This window comes from Leptopilina boulardi, unplaced genomic scaffold, assembly GCF_019393585.1.
Source record: "Leptopilina boulardi isolate dan_hultmark-lab unplaced genomic scaffold, ZJU_Lbou_2.1 LbouV2_38, whole genome shotgun sequence".
Taxonomy (NCBI): domain Eukaryota; kingdom Metazoa; phylum Arthropoda; class Insecta; order Hymenoptera; family Figitidae; genus Leptopilina; species Leptopilina boulardi.
The window spans coordinates 2034106-2052863 of record NW_026137951.1 but is presented as its reverse complement, the minus strand read 5'-3'; the positions used below and the strand labels follow the sequence as shown (position 1 = coordinate 2052863).

At 23.4% G+C, this 18758-nt stretch overlaps 1 protein-coding gene across 6 annotated transcripts in view; it reads left to right on the top strand.

Annotated features, from left to right (window-relative positions):
• The window catches only part of LOC127288250 (potassium voltage-gated channel protein Shal), a 151375-nt gene that overhangs the window by 120090 nt on the left and 12527 nt on the right, over nt 1-18758 (top strand). Inside the window, exon 5 of one of the 6 annotated variants that reach the window (XM_051315612.1) lies at nt 17460-17543. The exons of 2 other annotated variants lie outside the window; for them this stretch is intronic. In XM_051315612.1, coding sequence (XP_051171569.1) covers nt 17460-17543 — 84 coding nt within the window. Of the gene's footprint in view, nt 1-5353; nt 5405-16608; nt 17435-17459; nt 17544-18758 lie in introns of those variants that run through there. 3 more of the 6 variants (XM_051315607.1, XM_051315610.1, XM_051315609.1) reach the window with 3 other exon arrangements.

Sequence of the window (18758 nt, the reverse complement as noted above, 5' to 3'; positions counted from 1 at the left end):
AATTTGCCCTACGTCCATGGTGTTACCAACTGTAGCTGCCTTAGCCAATCTGTCAACCTCCTCATTTCCCCGGATTCCTATGTTAATTTAAAATTAATTGTATTTTACAAATTGTTTTTAAAACTACATTAAAATTTTTATCATTTTTTTTACGAATTCAACATAACTTTCCTTTAAAGGATTATGAATATTGTATAAATTTAACAATAATAAATTGAAAATAATCATATATGATAATTTTACTGTTCTAGTATTTTTATAAAAGGGCATGATATATATATATTTTATGACGTTATCAGGTTGAAATATTAAAAATTCTCGTCTGCATATTTTTTAAAGATAAAATATGAAACTGCTCTTTTATATAAAATATTAAGTGAAAATTCAAGAACATTTGTAATAAGGCCTTTTCTCTAATTTTGATAATAATTATAATAAAAATAATAATTATTATTATAAATATTATAATTTTTGTCTATAATTTATTTTTAGTATTTTATACAATTTATTTAAAAAAAATAATTTAACAGTGCAGCTCATTATTCACAAATTATCCGTAATAAATGTAAAATGAATTAAACAGAGATATATAATAATTCAAAAGGGAAATCTTCCTGTAGTTGATTATTCCAGAGATGTTTAACATTGTTGAAAGCTAAATAATGAAAAAAAAATCCCGATATTGTATTTCATTAATTTCATAACTTTTATTTATAAAAAAAATCATGCACAAATATTTCGATCTGCACAATATAAAGTTTTTGTATATATATATAATGATAAATTATTTAAATAATTCCTCTTAAAACAATATTATGTTAAATGGAAATTGACTATATTTTATGAAAATTGTATTAACACTTTTTTTTTAATATATAAAAGGAAACAAAAAAATTTATCAAAGCAACATGTGTTTAAACTTTAAAATAAAATAGCACAATTTTTAACAGAGATTATGTGAAATTAAAAAAAAATGAAATGGAACTGAGAAAAGAATAATTATTTAGGTTTCTATATAGGTGTTTCTATATTGGGATTTTTCGGTTGTAATTAAGAAATACAGAAAAAAAAAATTTATTTCCATATTAGAAAAAAAAAAAAATCGAAACATGTTATAAGGTGGCATATGTCTGAATATAAAATTTTGATGAAATAAATAAAAAAGGATTAAAGGGTATTTTAATTTTGAGTTACTTTTTACGTTAGTACTTTTCGAAATGGCAAGGCGTTTTTTCTTTTTATTTAATAAATCAATCACACACAGTTATTATTAATTCTACAAAAAAAAAATTTAAAATTTTATTTAAAAGAAGAAAAAAACTATAAATTTTATATGAAAAATTTTAGATTTTACTAAAAAAAAAAAAACACAGACTTTTATCTCTTTGTTTTTTCTTTTTTTTTTGCAGAAATTCAATATATATAAAAGAATTGTATCGTAAAAAAAATGCACCTGTTTTATTATTTAGACACCGACGATCGTGATACGTGAGACACTATAGTGTGGTTACGAGAGATAAAAAAAAAAAAAAAAACCCGCCCGGCAGTTAAAAAAATTACCCAACCGGCAAAATGTGTCTTTACAGCCATCGTGGGAGAAATTTTTCCGGAAATTTACGTTGACAAAAATGATTTTTAATGTCCGTACACAGAGAGAGCATTCAAAATACTTTTTTTTTTTTTATAAATTCTAATTGAAAAAGAAAATAACTGGTTTTAATTAATTTAAAATGGTTTAATTACAATGCAAAAATTCTCATATATATATTAAATGCAAATAATTAGAAAATTGGGTTAAATCATAGAAACAAAAAACAATATGCTAATTGTGTGCCTCGAGGTTTTTTTTTTCCTCTAAATAAACGAAAATAAGTTTTCACGAGAAATCAATTATTCCTTTGTTCTCGAGACTATGGAAAAAGCGCATTTAGATTCTTATTTTGCCCAGCAAGGAAAAATAGAATATCGGAAACGAATGGTTCTTCTCCTTCTGTTAATGACGCCTTTTAAAAGCCCAACTGAAAACTCTAGTTAATTAACATCGCGTTTCATTATGTGCAAAAAACATTGCTTAAGAGATGAATTTAATGTTCAAGACGCGTTAACTTTGCATAAATTAATTTAGTGTGAAATTTGTACGAGCAAAAGAAAAAAAAAGTAACTTTTAATTAAATTCACTTTAAAATAATAAATAAAATCTCAAGTTTTAGCAAAAATTTTCAATTAATCACCCAGAGAAAAAAAACAATACACATTTGTCTCAAGAGCAAAATATTTTTTTTATTTCCAAGTTTTTATTTGATTTAGATAAAAAATGTTATTTGATTTAAATAAAAAAATTTTATTTGTGTTGAATTAAATTTTTTCTGTTTTGAAACAAATAAAAAGTTATTGAGATAATTTTTTTTTTATTAAATTCAAATAACATTTTTATTTACGTGCAATTTTCAATTTAACAGAATTTAGTAGGATTTTCATTTGAGTTGGCATTTTGACAAAATTCTTAAATATGATTGTAATTTTCGAATAATAATAAAATCAATAATTATTTGAAATTTATTTGCTTTTTTTTTAAATTCGTGTAATAATTCAAAAGAGAGAAAGAGAGAAAGGATATGAATAGAAATTTATACATATGTAGTTAAATAAATGAGTTCCGCAGTTTGTATAATTACATATAGAACAATACATTACTTGAATTATTTCTCATGAATGTTCGTTATTAGTCTTTTTAGTGTTGCAATTAGCAAAGTCATGGGAAAAATATTGGTATCATTAATTATAACTGAGAGAACTTCATCATTCAAAATGTAAAACATTTGTTTTATGTGACACATATTCGTGAATTAGAATTTTAAATTTCACGAAAAATTTTCTCATCAATCATTTTATACTTTTTTCGTCTGCAAAGTTCAATAGCTATTTAATATTTAAATTAAATATTATATAGTACAAAAAAAAAAAAAAAAAAAAAAAAAATGGGATAAAAATTTAAAAAATATTGAGAAATAATTTATTTGAAATTTCTTCAGTGTTTAATTAATTTTCGACAGAAAGGATTTATCTTTGAAAAATGAGTTTCTTTGACTAAAAATTAATGCAATTAATTGATTTATAAAAGGAATTTCACAAGACGTGAGAGCAGAAACGTTTGCGGTCATTAAGCTTTGCTTTTAACTTGGTTTTACATTTGAGATTTGAAATCCTTTCATAATTCTCGCTTCCCATTCGTTTTCAGTCAAAGAACAAATTTTCAAGGTGGCAATTAAATTATCACATAATTACCATAGAAGCTCGTTAATCCATTCTCGCGTTTACATTAACAAATCAAAAGGTCAACGAATTTTTGCATTTTAATGACAAATTTTTTTTTTATTCAATAAAATCAATTTTTTGGTTTGGTTAAATTAAAAAAAATTAAATTTTAAATATTATAATTAAAAAACTGAAATTATTGAAAAAGTAAAATATTTTATTGAAATATAAAAAAAATAAATTTTCAAATTTCATATATGATTTATGTTTTATGAAAATTTGTGGTATTTTGAATGCATTCATCGTGTATTTGATTTTGCGTCTGGGTCAACTTATTATTCGCTCAGTGTGATGCAGATTTAATTATCTATATATATATATATGTTAACGCTAGAGTAATTGCAATTTCGCAAAATGTGCATCAATTCGTGAAAAAAAACGCCCCCGATGAGAATATTATTCACACTTTAATTTTCGAGTCAATTTACAAAAATAAAGCAAATAAAATTTCATATTAATATTTATGTGAGAAAGAAAAAATAATTTATCATATGTTTCTTTGTTAATGAAACATTTTCAAATAAATTTTATAATTCGTTGAATATTGCTCGAATTACAAACGTTATAAATTAATTAAAAAATATATATATTTAAATTTTCCTTTTTTGGTCAATACTGTTTTGAAAAAGAAAAAATTAAATCTCTCTTTCTCTATATATTTAAATTTTTTCTCTTTTTAAAAAAAAAAATTAAAGAAAAAATTTAATTATCTTTAATTTTAATTGTGTGTTTTTTTTTTTGTTAATCGAATAAAGAAAGTTTAACTATTGATTTTTTTCTCTACTTGTTTTCATATTAAATAAAATATCAAGTCTATTTTACAATTTGTTGGCTTTATACTTAATTTTATCGATTTGTACCACTTTCTAACAAAACATTATTAAGTACAATCGATAATTATAATTTTTCAAGTTCATGTATCAAAACTAACACGCAAATTTTTATTCGAAAAGAAAATAAATAACATGAATTAAATATTATTATAAGGAAACAAAGTTCTTGAAAGGTTCTAATAAATTATTTTCCATTAATAACATAAATTAGATCAATTTACGATAATTTTTTTTCTCATCAAAATAAATTGGGGAAATTAACACATTATAATAATTATTATTAATTATGGCAATTGAAATATATTGTTATATTAATTATTGTAAATATAATAATGAAAGAAAACAAATTGTTATCAAAAAAAAAAAAAAAGAAAAGAAAGTGCAAAAGTAACGACTAATATTCAAAATGAAAGATCTTTCAATATTATGGAGAAAGAAAATATTTCTTTGAATGCCACTTGAATAGAAAAAAAATCTTTTATTCAATGAATTGTCGTCTTTCTTTGAGTAAAAGTAAAATTTGCCATTTTATCAAATGGGTTAACCATTTCATTAGTAGAAATAATGATATAATTTATAAACATTTATTAAAATAAAATTTATTCTCCTGTACAATGAAAATATAATTAAATTAATTTCCTTCTTTTTGGCAAAGCAAATTTATTATTCATCAGATTCGAATTTTTTATTTATTATTATTATTATTATTATTATTTGTTATTTAATACAATTTTCGATGGTGAAAAAAAATTTTGGAAAAAAATTGTCTCTCTTCACGAAAGTTGAATTGAAAATTATGATTCCTCAGCCTAGCCAGTGCGATTTTGAATTCGCGAATGCCTTTTGCACATATATAGTGAAACTTGAATTTCCTTCATCTTTCTGACAATACAAAAGCGAGACGACTGTAATTTGCTCTTCCAACAACTCTGCAATTGCACGAAATTGCATCTGGCTCTAGGCTTTGGGATCTGTAGGAAATTGTGGATAGAGAACAAAAAGTAGAGGGAGAGAAAAGAGCCAAAGAGAAAGAGAGAGAAAATGATATAGAAATACATAAAGAAAAGAAAGATAAAGAAATTTTTTTGAGTAAAAAGAGCAAAAATATAATATATTACATATATATATATATATTGTTAGTGTGAATTAACCGAACCTAAAGGTGTCATAATATAACGAGAGTTGCTTTTATGAATAATGCATAGCAAAAGGAACATCAGGAGTCTGTACAAGGGCATCCACTTCAAATAAACCAGGCAAGACAAAATTCAATATTAAGTATCATCCTTAAAAGCTCTGACAGACCTCTCGTTTTCACCCCAATAACGACTTGTTACCCCGCCCTCCCCCCTTTTTTGCCCTCTTTCAAGTTTTTTTTTCTTAAAAAAAAAAAAAAAGTTCCTAATCAATGCTTCTGGTTGATGTTGTTCTCCTTCAGACAAGATTTTTTTTTATCTGAGATACAAGTGTCAAAATTCTACTTATAAAAATCTTATCTTCATTCATCATTTTTTTTTTACAGATAATAAAAAATCATAGTAAAAAAGAATTTTTTTTTAACTTGAATTCAAAAAAATTACATTTTCAAAATATGTACAATTTATCTGGTAAAATTTTTAATTTGAAAAAAAAAATTGATTATCTATTCTGCCTTGCGAAATAAAAACTTAGTTAAGTCATATATTTTATTCGAACGGAGAAAATGACGAAAAACTGTTTGTATTTAAAAACCTAATGTAATATATAAATAATTCTTTAATCTAACTTCACTTCCTAGGTAGGGTAACGGCACCAGTGAAGGAACATTTAAGGAAATGCATACTTTTATCATTTATTATTTTTGAATGCAGTTATTGAAAATTTTTTTACCAATTTTTTTTCGATAGCTAATTAAGTGTAGAATGCGAAGGTCATATTTAATTTTCATAAATATAAGATGTTAATTAAAATTTTAATTAATAAGTAAAACATACCTATTTCACCAGTGAAAGAACAAATTGTCTAATGAAAGAATTTTCTGCATCCAGTGAAAGAACAATGTGAAATATATATTTAAAATATATTTAAAAAATATATTAAAACAAAGATAAAGTAATAAAATGTTTGTAATATACTAAAATAAAGGTAAATTAATGATAATTATGAATATTTTTTAACTAAGTTTGCAGAATCTTATTTTTAATTGAAAATGCATTTATAACCTACAATCAATCATCTACTTGCAATTTATTTTGACAATATTATTGTAACCTAACAGTGTTAACCTATTTGATTTTGTCATTTTTTTGTTTGACTTCAGACTATTCGTTGAAGGTGTTCCTTCATTGGATTGCATTGGAACCAGTGAAAAAACATTTCTGTTCTTTCACTAGTAAATAAAAAAAAAAAAACCCCAATGACGGAATTTGCTTTTCTTATGGCAAATTAATATTTTATTAGCTTTTAAATGAAAAGAAGTATTTCTAATACACAAGATAAATTTAGTTTAAAGAAGACCGACGATTTAAGGCAGTTTAAATTAGTTAAATGTGAAAAAAGAAATAACGTGTCAGAGAAGAGTTCTTATTGTTGAAGATAAATTTGCAACACAACATTTTTAAAAATTTTTTTTTATAAAATTTACGTGTTAACTCTCTAGGTATCTTAGATACTAAAGACGTAAATTAAATAAGGAACATAAAAACATATAATTTATAATACCAAATTGCTTATTACACTAATTAGAATGCAAAACATGAAATTTGTTCTTTCACTGGTGTCAGTTCCTTCACTGGTGCCGTTACCCTAATTTGATAGAGTTCTTTTTAATTCTGAAGTCAAAAGTTAATTATTTAAAGAAATTATATTAAATAATTGACTTACGTTTTATTTTTTAAAAGCAAAACTTGGTTAACTCGAGTTACGTAGTGCTTTTCGAAAAGGTAGGCGAGCGCGAGCCTTCGTTCAGAAGTAAGAACTTAGTTAACTCAAGCTAAATGCATATGGGATTCCGAATTCTCCCGACGAAAATCCGAACTTTAACGAAGTTGACTTACGCTTGCTTCCATCGAAATGCAGTGTCCGGCTCATGCCACTTTTCGAAAGAGAAAAAACACTCAAGTCGAGTTAACTAAGTTTTTATTTCGTATCTTATGCTCGATCTCAACGCTTCCTACGATTTTTGGACTACTCAACTCGAGTTAACTGAGTTTTTATCAACAGGGTGTCTACTAGTCCTGGAAGTCCTGGAAATGTCCTGGAATTTGAAAAAATGCCCTGGAATGTCCTTGAAAGTCCTGGAATTTTAATTTTTGTCCTTGAATTTTTTATATTTTGCTTTTAAATTTTCAAAAATTTATAATTTTGTCAATCAAGTTAAAAAAAATTCATTAAATAAGTAAAATGAAAATTTACTTAAGTAATTAATTAATTTTTTAATAATTTCTGAAAATAATAGTTAAACTAAAAATTTTTTTATTCCTTAAGGTCATCCAATTTAATGTCCTGGAAAACTAAGAAATTTGTCCTGGAAAGTCCTGAAAAAGTCCTGGAATTTTAATTCAGATTTTTAGTAGACACCCTAATCAAGTATTCTTTCATTTTCTGGGTTTTTGTAGATTTTTAATAACTATTTTTTGCAATAAATAATTATAATAAAAAATTTTTAATAACGTAATCAGACGCAGTTTTTTCTTACGAATCAATTGATACCAAAAACTCATTTTTGTCAAAAATATGACTTAACTAAGTTTTTACATCGTACGGCAGTATTAATTTCTAAAAATTCTAAAAAAAATTTGTTATATAAAAAAATTACAATTTGTTTACAAGTAAATATTTCTGTGTTTTAATTAAATTGTTAAATTTTTTTTTTTTCTATAATTTTTTGTCATTTAAAATATGGTAATTAAAAAATTTCTTTACTTATTCAACAAAAGAATTCTTGATATTTTTTCTCTATATAAGTGCAGCTTTGATATATATTTAAAAAAATATAATTTTGGTTTAAAATAAAAAAAATACTTTAAACAAATTTTTTTTTTAGAAACAAAAGAACTTTATAATTAATTGTATATAAAAGTTTAAAAGAACTTTAAAAAATGATATTATAAAACTTTTTTGAATTCTCTTAGTCGTTTAATTTTTGAAATTAAAAAAAAAAATAATGTTATGTTATTTTTTAATTACATTTTAAGAGGAAAAAATTGTCAAATATATATTATTTCTCATAATTTTTTTTCGATCGATGCTTTATTTATAAATAATTATAATAAATATAAATGACAAATATATAAAGATAGTGGAAATTAAATATTTTTAAAATTCGGTCAAGAACATCAAAGTTGTACAAAAGTTTATTAATTTCAATGAAAATAGAGGGCTATATACTTAATAATATTAATATTATTTTAATTTATTTTTTTTATTATTTTAATATTTTTATTAATAAAAATATTTACCTTCATTTATTATATGTAATTAAATATTATAGTAATCAAATAAATGTGTCAAATTGGTAAATTTATATTTTTACCAATAAAAAAAAAAATTGATTGGCCTATTATTTAAAATAAATAAATATTCCATGTATCTCAGATAAAAAATAAATTTCTATATTCCCTAATTTAAAAAGTATTATTATAGATATTTAAAAATTAAAAGTTACATTTTTCCCAGTAAATATTAGTTTTTTTTTTAGGAACTATAAGTCAACTTTTATATTTCGAGAGAGAGAGAGAGAGTAACATGTGAAATAAAAAATAAAAAAAAAAAATAAAAAAAAACCGTTGACAATATATTTTACTTAATAATAAATATGATATATCGATTACAGTTGATTTATAGTTGCATTTGGGTTTATATTTTGCCTTTGATTTTCTGTTGTATATATATGTATTTTATTGACAGTAGGTATTTCATATAATTACCCCAATAATTCAATATTTGTTCCCTTGTTGGTCATTGAACAGACAGAAATGTATATTGCTTTTGAGTTGTGTATCTTGCTAATTTACCCGTAATTAATTAATTAATATATCTGTGTTTTATACAATAATAAAATATAAATTTGACTTTTTTCTCATATTTTAAATATAAAACTGTATTTCAAAAAAAACAACATATTAACATATTATTATTATTAAATATATATTACAGAAAAAATATGTTAATATTATTATTGTTTATTATTAATAGGTGTAGAAAATATAGATATCGAATTTCTATATACTATTTATATATACATAATGTATATATTTATGTACATATAGCTACTTTGTTATACTTTTTCATTTATTATCATATTATAAAGTATAAACTTTATATATGTTTCAGAATATTACTTAGAGTAACTTCTCAGCATCTTATCTCTGATTTTGCATACATATTATAATTATAACCATGCTTATAATAATTATTATTAATTATAATTGTTGATAATAGTTATTAATAATTATTAATAATCAACATTAATTTTTATTAATAATAATTACTATTATCGATAATGAATAAATAAATAATTATAATTAATAATAATGAACAATAATTTATAATAATTATATAATTAATATTAAATATTATATTAATATTATTGTATTAATATATTAATATTATAAATATTATTATATTATTATATTATTATAATTATTAATAATTATTGATTTGAAATGGTTTTGCGTTAACACCATATATATCTTGATATCAATATAATGAATATTCTATTTTAAACAAGTTATATATGTGATATAGAGTATTATTTGATCATTAGCGAGTGAATGATAAAGTCATTATTTATTTATTTATGGAATTAAACAGAAATTAATGAGAGAATACGCGAATTTATGTAAATATAAATATCGAATGTTGATATACAAAGTAATATTTCACGTTTTTTTTTTTTTTTAAAGAATTATTGAAAAGTTGATTTAATAATTTAATTTATAGAATATAAGTATTACGTCCATGACTATCTAAATTGATAATAAACTTATATTGACAGACACGTGTGTCAGACGCTGTCAGACTATGCCATCGATCTTTCATAAAGTAGTGTAAATATGGACCTTGATATCATTATAGGACATAATTGCAGTTTGAATCACTATATAATGGGAATTTATTGACTGTATAGTTATTGTATATATATATATAAGCTCGATAATATAATTATATTAGATCTACATTTAATTGGGACGATCTTCCACAGGTGGTTGGTATCTTGGGTGACAACTATGATATTAATTATCATAATTAACAATTCTTGAACATATATAGTATATATTGAAATTATTTCGGTGTATATATTTTTTTAGTGGGGCATAATTATTTATTTATTTTATACAAAAGAATATAATATAAAAATCATTAGTTAGAATTTTTAACATATTTAATTAAATATAATTATTTTTTAACCAAATTTTTATTTTACAAATATTATTATTTAATGGAATTTTTTTTGAAACGAATTTTTAGGTATCGAATTTTTATTCGTCAGAATTATTAAAAACGCCGAAATTATATTTGTCCAACTGTTTATTTAGTAGAATTCCAATTTAATCGAATTTTAATTTAGTCGCATTTAATTGAATATTTAGTGATTTGAATTTTTAAATGTCAGAAATTCCAATTTATTGAATCTTCATTTTTGTTCAAATTTATATTTGCCGAAGAAAAAAATCGACATAAAAATTAGGGCGCGATTTTTAAAATTGACCAATCAGAAATTATCAGAAAAATCGTGATTGGTCAATTTTCAAAAATTGCGCCAAAATATTTCTGTCTATTATTTGTTTGGCCATTTGTAATTTCGGATAAATAAAAATCCGAAAAAACAAAAATTTGGTGAATTGAAAATTCTGAATGTTTAAAAATTCGAACCACTTTAAATTCTGTTAAATGAGTATTACGTTAAATAAAAATTTGGTTAAATTAGAATTAGTTTAAATAAAATAATTGTGTAATGAGCGAAAATCTATAAAATTATAATTCTGCAAAGTAAAAATTCGATATATAAAAATTCTATAGAGTCAAAAATGATTTAAAAATGAATTTTCTGTCAAATGCCAATTAGAAAAATAAAAATTCGCCTAAAAATAATTATAATATTATATCTAATATTTCATTTATCTAATAAAATTCTTGAAAATAAATCGAAGAGAAAAATTAATTCGTTATATGTTTAATTTTGAACAATTTCAAAGTACTTTTCGTTGAGTTGAAAAATAATTAACTGTGAATTATATATTGCTTAACGTAAATTTCACTAAATTTCTTTTTTTTTTTTTTGCCGAAATTATCACTTCAATAGGAAAGTTAAGTAATTCATGTAGCGTGACGAGAAAGCATATTGCACGTCTTGAAAATCGCGGAAAGCCACCTGTGGAATCGCGTGAGAAATCTTAGAAGTTCTTTGTTACACTATACCACTGCGTTTTTATTTCGCGAGTGTTAATACAAAGCGATTCTTGAAACGCTTGTTTTATACACATACATTTTTTTTTTATTTTGACACTCGTCTCACTTTAAGTCAGCTCTCAATTTTAATATAAGAAACATTGTGTCAAAACACTATATAGAAAATACAAGAAAACTTATTTTAAAAAAAATTACACCCAGAGAAATGTTTTATTTGAATCAAATATAATATAAATTTGAGTTAAATAAACGTTTAGCCTACTAGCCTATTTATTTGGTGTAACTAAATTTTTTATTTAAATCAAATGAAAATTTATCTATATCAAATAAAAATTTATTTAAATCAAATAAAAATTTATTTAAATTAAACAAAATTTTATTTTAATCAAATAAATATTTATTAGGCTGTGAGACAAATATATCATTTCTCTTGGTTAAAAAAAATTTTTTTAAAAATAAACTTCAATTACACGGAGAAAAATGAATTTATCTGAATAGCTAATTTTTAGCTATGATAGCTAATATAATTAGTTGGCACAGCGAAACATACTAACTATGAAAATTAATTATTATTAGCTGTATTAGCTAACAATAATTTTTACTAATAAAATAGTAATTAAGGTAGCTAAATATTTGGCTGAGGTAGCTAACTTTTTTTTCTCTATATATATACACCCAGAGAAATGATTTATTTGAATCAAATAAAATATATTTGAATTAAATAAACAAATATTTGTCTCAGAGCCTACTAACTTATTTATTTGGCGTAAATAAAAATTTTATTTGTCATAAATAAATTTTTCTTTGGCTCAAATAAATTTTTTATTTAAATGAAATAAAATATATTTGCAACAAATAAATGAGTTAGTAGGCTCGGAGAAAAATATACCATTTCTCTGAGTGTATACCCAGAGAATAGATATATTTGTCTCGGAGCCAAATAAATATTTATTTAATTCAAATAAATTTTTATTTGATATTTGAATAAAAAAATTTTATTTACGCCAAGTAAATGGGCTGAGACAAATATACGTTTATTTGACTCAAATATATTATATTTGGTTCAAATAAATTTCTCTAGGTGTACAATTCAAAAAATGAAACCAAATAAAAAAAAACGTGTGACAATCGAAACTTTCTTTTTTAATATTATAAATTCCAAGGAACAAGTGTTGAAAATCGCTAGTCACGTAAGTGATGATAATAAGCTTGATAAAGAAGGAAGAAGGGTGATGAGAAAAGCCTAGGATAGTATTAACGGTGACGATGTGAGATTAGATGGGTCAAGGGAGAGAGACAAGGGGGGGTCCGAAAATTCAGGGTGAGTTAGATGAATTGGGAGACCACACACTAAAAAAGATAGATTCACCCAAAAAGAGTAGTAGTTGAAATAACTTCCATTAGAACAGATTTTTCCACCACCTGCTAAATTATCCGGTGGCCTAAAATGCCAAAACCACTTGATCTCATTCAGCTTTTTTTTCCCCCTTTTTTTTTTGCTCCCTCTCTTTTTTAGCAGAGAGAAGAAAATTCATTTTCTATACGGTGCATTTTCATGACAAGAATTTGGTATTTAATATTTATAATATATATCTAAATATATAGAAAGGGCTTATTTTTTTCAATTTATTTACATACAGTATAGTTTTAATTCTTATATAATGTTCTGTGCAGTAGGGTGTTAAAAATTTCCTACATCCAGAAAAATGTTTTACTTGAACCAAATATAATATATTTGAGTTAAATAAACGTATATTTGTCTCACTAGTCTATTTATTTGGCATAAATAAAATTTTTTATTTAATTCAAATAAAAATTTATTTGAATCAGATAGAAGTTTATTTGAATCAGATAGAAGTTTATTTGAATCAGATAGAAATTTATTTGAATCAAATAAAAATTTATTTAAATCAAATAAATATTTATTAGGCTGTGAGACAAATATATATATATCATTTCTTTGGGCGTAATCTTTTGGTTTTTGACCATTTTTAAATCTTCCAAAAATAAATTTTGAAAAAAAAAAAATTTAATGAAATTGAAACTTACTGAAAATTAATTTTAAAAAATATCTGAACTATGGGTTAAAGAATTAAAAAAATTGAAATACACAATTTTTTTATCACAAATAAAAGAGAATGGTGAGATGGAAAAAAAAAGTTTCATTTTGTTACACCCTGGTGTGCAAGCATTATAAATGGGTCGAGAAATTCTACGAAAAAAAAACAGATTTTATTTGAATAAAGTAGAAAAGTCCTTTTCCCTCTGCATTATATAATAATATATATTGATTGATGTTTTAGTCTCAATACTAAATATTGAGTTTTCTTTTCTTTTTTTTTTTTTTTTTTTTAGTAAATTGAATTCAACTGATAGTGGCGGATGTCATTTTTGGATTTTCATTTTTCACACATTTGTCATTCACGCATAGAAATCACATTCATGTAGAGTATATATCTATATTTATATTTGTACATAATGTATTTTTAGAAAAAGAGATAAAAAAAAAAACAGACAACAACTGGGGAATGCTAGAAAATAATGAATAATCCGCTACTGTCGAAAAGAGAAACTTTTTTTTCAAATAAAACTTTCGATTTGACGAAGAAAGTTTTTTGTAGAGTTTTAGAAATCCGAGGAAGAGTAACTTTTTTTTTAGGATAAGCGTAAGGGTGTTCTGTTAAAAAGTCCATAAAAACTTGTTTTTTTTTTTTTTTGCTAAAATTGTAAGATAAAAAAATAATAACTTTCTTCTACTACTGATACTAAATTCCAAAAAGTTTCTAGTCTGACTGAAATTGACATTTACTAATGAAAAACTGTTTCCTTTTTGTAATTTACTTATTTTATAATTTTTTTAAAATTGTTTTTGTACCTATCCTACATTGAAAAATTTTTGTTATTTTGAACATTGAAAATTTTATAGAAACTGTTTTTCTGTTTTTTAGAATTTTTCAATTTTTTTCTCCCCAGTTTTTTTAATTTGTTGTTTAGTTTACACACACTCTCAGAAAAAAAGAATTATATTTTTCTCAGAGACTTCTGCTAAAAAATTCACAAAATCCAAATATTTATTAGTCTGACTGAAACTGCGTGTGCTACTGAAAAACTGTTTTTTAAATTTTTTGTCTGACTAAACAAAATTTTACTACTATTTTTTTTTTGACTGATTAATATATTTTACTACTGAAATAGATACTAATTTTTTTCTGACTAAAAATAGATTTTACTATTGCTAAAAAATTCACAAAATCCAAATATTTATTAGTCTGACTGAAACTGACGTTTACTACTGAAAAACTGTTTTCTTTTTTACTTTTTGTCTGACTAAACAAAATTTTACTACTTTTTTTCTGACATTACTACTGAAAACTAAATTTTCTGAATAAAACTTTCTTCTACTACTGATAGTAAATTTCAAAAAAATTCTAGTCTGACTAAAATTGATTTTTACTACTGAAAAACTATTTTCTTTTTTACTTTTTGTCTGACTAAACAAAAATTTAACTACTAATTTTTTTCTGACTAAAAATAGATTTTACTACTTTACACACACTCTCAGAAAAAAAAATTCTATTTTTCTCAAAGACAAATAATTATTTATTTGTTTCAAAATACATTTTTTTTGAGTTAAATAAAAATTTGATTTGCAATAAAATAAAATTTGATTTGTGCTAAATAAATTTTTTTTTATTTAAAACAAGTTATTAGGTTCTGAGAATAATAAATAAATGTATTTATTTATAAAAATTCACAGAAAATTAAAAGGCATTAAAATAAGCTGCAACGTTTATTATTTTAATCTATTTTGGTATTAAAATAAGCAAAATTGGATTAAAATAATAAGCGTTGCAGCTTATTTTAATACCATATAATTTTTTGTGTTAAAATTATATTTTTATTTGCTTTAAATAAATATTATATTTGTCTCAAATAAACGCCAATGAAATATTTTTCTGTTTCAGTGTTATGTGTTATTTTTTTCAAATTCAATGATTTTCCATGATTTTTTCTGTTTTGCGTGCTATTGTTGGCAACACTGAAAAAAAATTTATTTGATTCAAATAATCTATTATTAAATAAATATATTTACTTTAACTAAATAATTTTTATTTGAACTAATGATTTGGGTCGGTATCAAATTGACACAAATTTTTTTCTAAAAATTGTTATATTGTATAACCGGTGATAATGTTATTTTGTACAAATATTAAAATCCAAAATGTTATTTTGTACTATTGTTATATTTTTATTTTTAAGAATAAATTAACTTTTATTTTTCAGTTGTACAAAATAACATTTTGGATTTTAATAGTTGCACAGAAAATTAAAAGGCATTAAAATAAGCTGCAACGCTTCTTATTTTAATCCAATTTTACTTATTTTAATACCAAAATGGATTAAAATAAGCAAAATTGGATTAAAATAAGAAGCGTTGCAGCTTATTTTAATGCCTTTTAATTTTCTGTGTGTACAAAATAACATTATCACCGGTTATACAAAATAATAATTTTCTTAAAAAAATTTGTGTCAATATGATACCGGCCCAATGATTTCTGTATTTGAAATAAATAAAATTTAATTGCAACAAATAAAAATTATTTTGTTCAAGTAAATATTTATTTGATAATAATAATAATAATAATAGTAATATTTGATAACTTGAATCAAATAAATTTTTTTTTTTCAGCGTAACTATGAAAATTTTCTTTAAAATTGAAATTTTATTTAGTGTAAATAAAATTTTGTATTTTGTTACAAAGTGAATATATCATTTATTTATTTATTTATTTATATATCTGAGGGAAATATTTTCTGAGAGGTTTTTTATTTTCTCCTGATAATCTAATGCGTATCCTTCGATGACACTATGTGTTAACGAAAGAGAATACAATTAGTGTAAATGTCATGTATCGAAAGCAGTAACACCCTTACGACAAAGCACAAGGGTCTAGTTGATTTTGGGTGAAATTGTTAATTAATGAAATTGAAGTAGGATTAGGTGAGTTAGAGTATAGGCGAGCCTAGCGTGCAACAATGTAGTGTGTGCTTGTGATGTGGATTTCAGCAGGCGTACAGTCAGTACATCCCGGCGACAAGGGCCCAAGTCACTGAGGGTCAGGGGGGTCAGACAGGGGTGGACGGCACTTATCTCGTCGAGGCCTCATTTTGAGATACAATATCGAACAAAATTCGAACTGAGTCACAAAAAAAAGTAAATCTTAAATAAAAAATAAAAAAAAATTCTAGAAATTCTCAAAAAAACGAGAATTTACCAATAAAAAAAAAAAAAACACTCTTAGAAAAAATAATAATAATAAACACACACAGAGAGAGCCTCGTAGAAACGGATTAATAAAAAAATGAAATAGAAAAAGACCGATGCGAGGCCAAACAGGAAAAAAAAAAGTCGGGAGTCAAAAAATACACACACGTCTCGAAATGCACTATAGCTTCTAAGAGAAAGATTAAAAAAAAAAATAACAAATACTACCTGAAGTCACACACTATCAATGAAATTCTTCTATTTGCCTATTTCCGTGCCCATCGCTGATGATCGACATCTTTACAATGGGAATATATGACACATCTGTGACCATCGTTATTGTCATTGTCAACAACTGCCACCTTCCATTTAATGGCTTCGTTGGACTCTGGATCCGGTTCAATTTTAAATGACCCACATCAAAATCCACACTCAATGGCTTCTATTTTTTCAAAAAAAAAAAAACAAAAAACAAAAAAAAATATCGCTGAAAAATAATGCGTAAAAAATATATTTGAAAAATGCCCGCAAACGAAAATATTGATAAAATACGACACTAAATGTGGCGTTATTTATTTTGTGTGGAAAATATCTGTAAATAAATGAATGAAAAAAAAAAAAACATAAATCGTCTTCGATGATCTTCATTGCAGAGCTTATCGTATCAGCTCACGTCGAATGAGAACAAGGATAGGGTGGTGCTCGTATACGGCGATCGTATACAAGTCAGGACAAAGGTAAAGAACAAGAGATTCTTTTTTTTTTTCGTGGCAAAAAGAAAATTTATAAAATATTTCTTTTTTTTCATTAGAAAAATGAACTTTGTGAATGCGTTTATTATAAAAATGCCAGAATTTTTTTCGCTAGTATTAAATTACTTTTATTTGACAGTTACGATCGGTTTTTTTTTTTATTATTTTCAATTTGTTCTGCACAAAAAATATGCAAGTAATCAAGAAAATTCACGTAATTGCAAAAAAAAAGAAACATTTCATGTAGAAACAAAATATCAATAGTGATTGTTGAAAAAAGCAATTTTGGATGATTGACATATTTTATAATTTACTGAAGCAATTAAATTTTTTAATTAATTTTTTATAGAAAGAATTTGTTGTGATGGTAAATTGATTTTGTACTATTGAAATTAATATTAGAAGAATTAAAATTTGTCTTACAGAAATAGAATTTTACTACTGAAAACAAAAATGTTCCATCTGACTAAAAGAAAATTTTTCTACTGATAGAATCAATAATAATTTAAGTTGAATGTAATTTAAATTAAAAATTGGCTTACTACTATTTATTAATTTTTTACTTTTTTACTGAAAAATTGTTTTCTTTTTTACTTTTTGTCTGACTAAACAAAATTTTACTACTTTTTTTTGGACTGATTAATATATTTTACTACTGAAACAAAAAGTAGAAAATTGGCTAACTAAAACATTCTTCTACTACTGATAGTAAATTTCAAAAAAATTCTAGTCTGACTAAAATTGATTTTTACTACTGAAAAACTGTTTTGTTTTTTACTTTTTGTCTGACTAACCAAAAATTTAACTACTAATTTTTTTCTGACTAAAAATAGATTTTACTTCTGCTAAAAAATTCATAAAATCCAAATATTTAATAGTCCGACTGAAATTGACGTTTACTACTGAAAAACTGTTTTTTTTTAATTTTTTGTCTGACCAAATAAAATTTTACTACTTTTTTCTGACTGAAAAATATACATTACTACTAAAAACAAAAGTAGAAAATTGGCTGAATAAAACTTTCTTCTACTACTGATAGTAAATTTCAAAAAAATTCTAATCTGACTAAAATTGATTTTTACTACTGAAAAACTGTTTTCTTTTTTACTTTTTGTCTGACTAAACAAAAATTTAACTACTAATTTTGTTCTGACTAAAAATAGATTTTACTTCTGCTAAAAACTTCACAAAATCCAAACA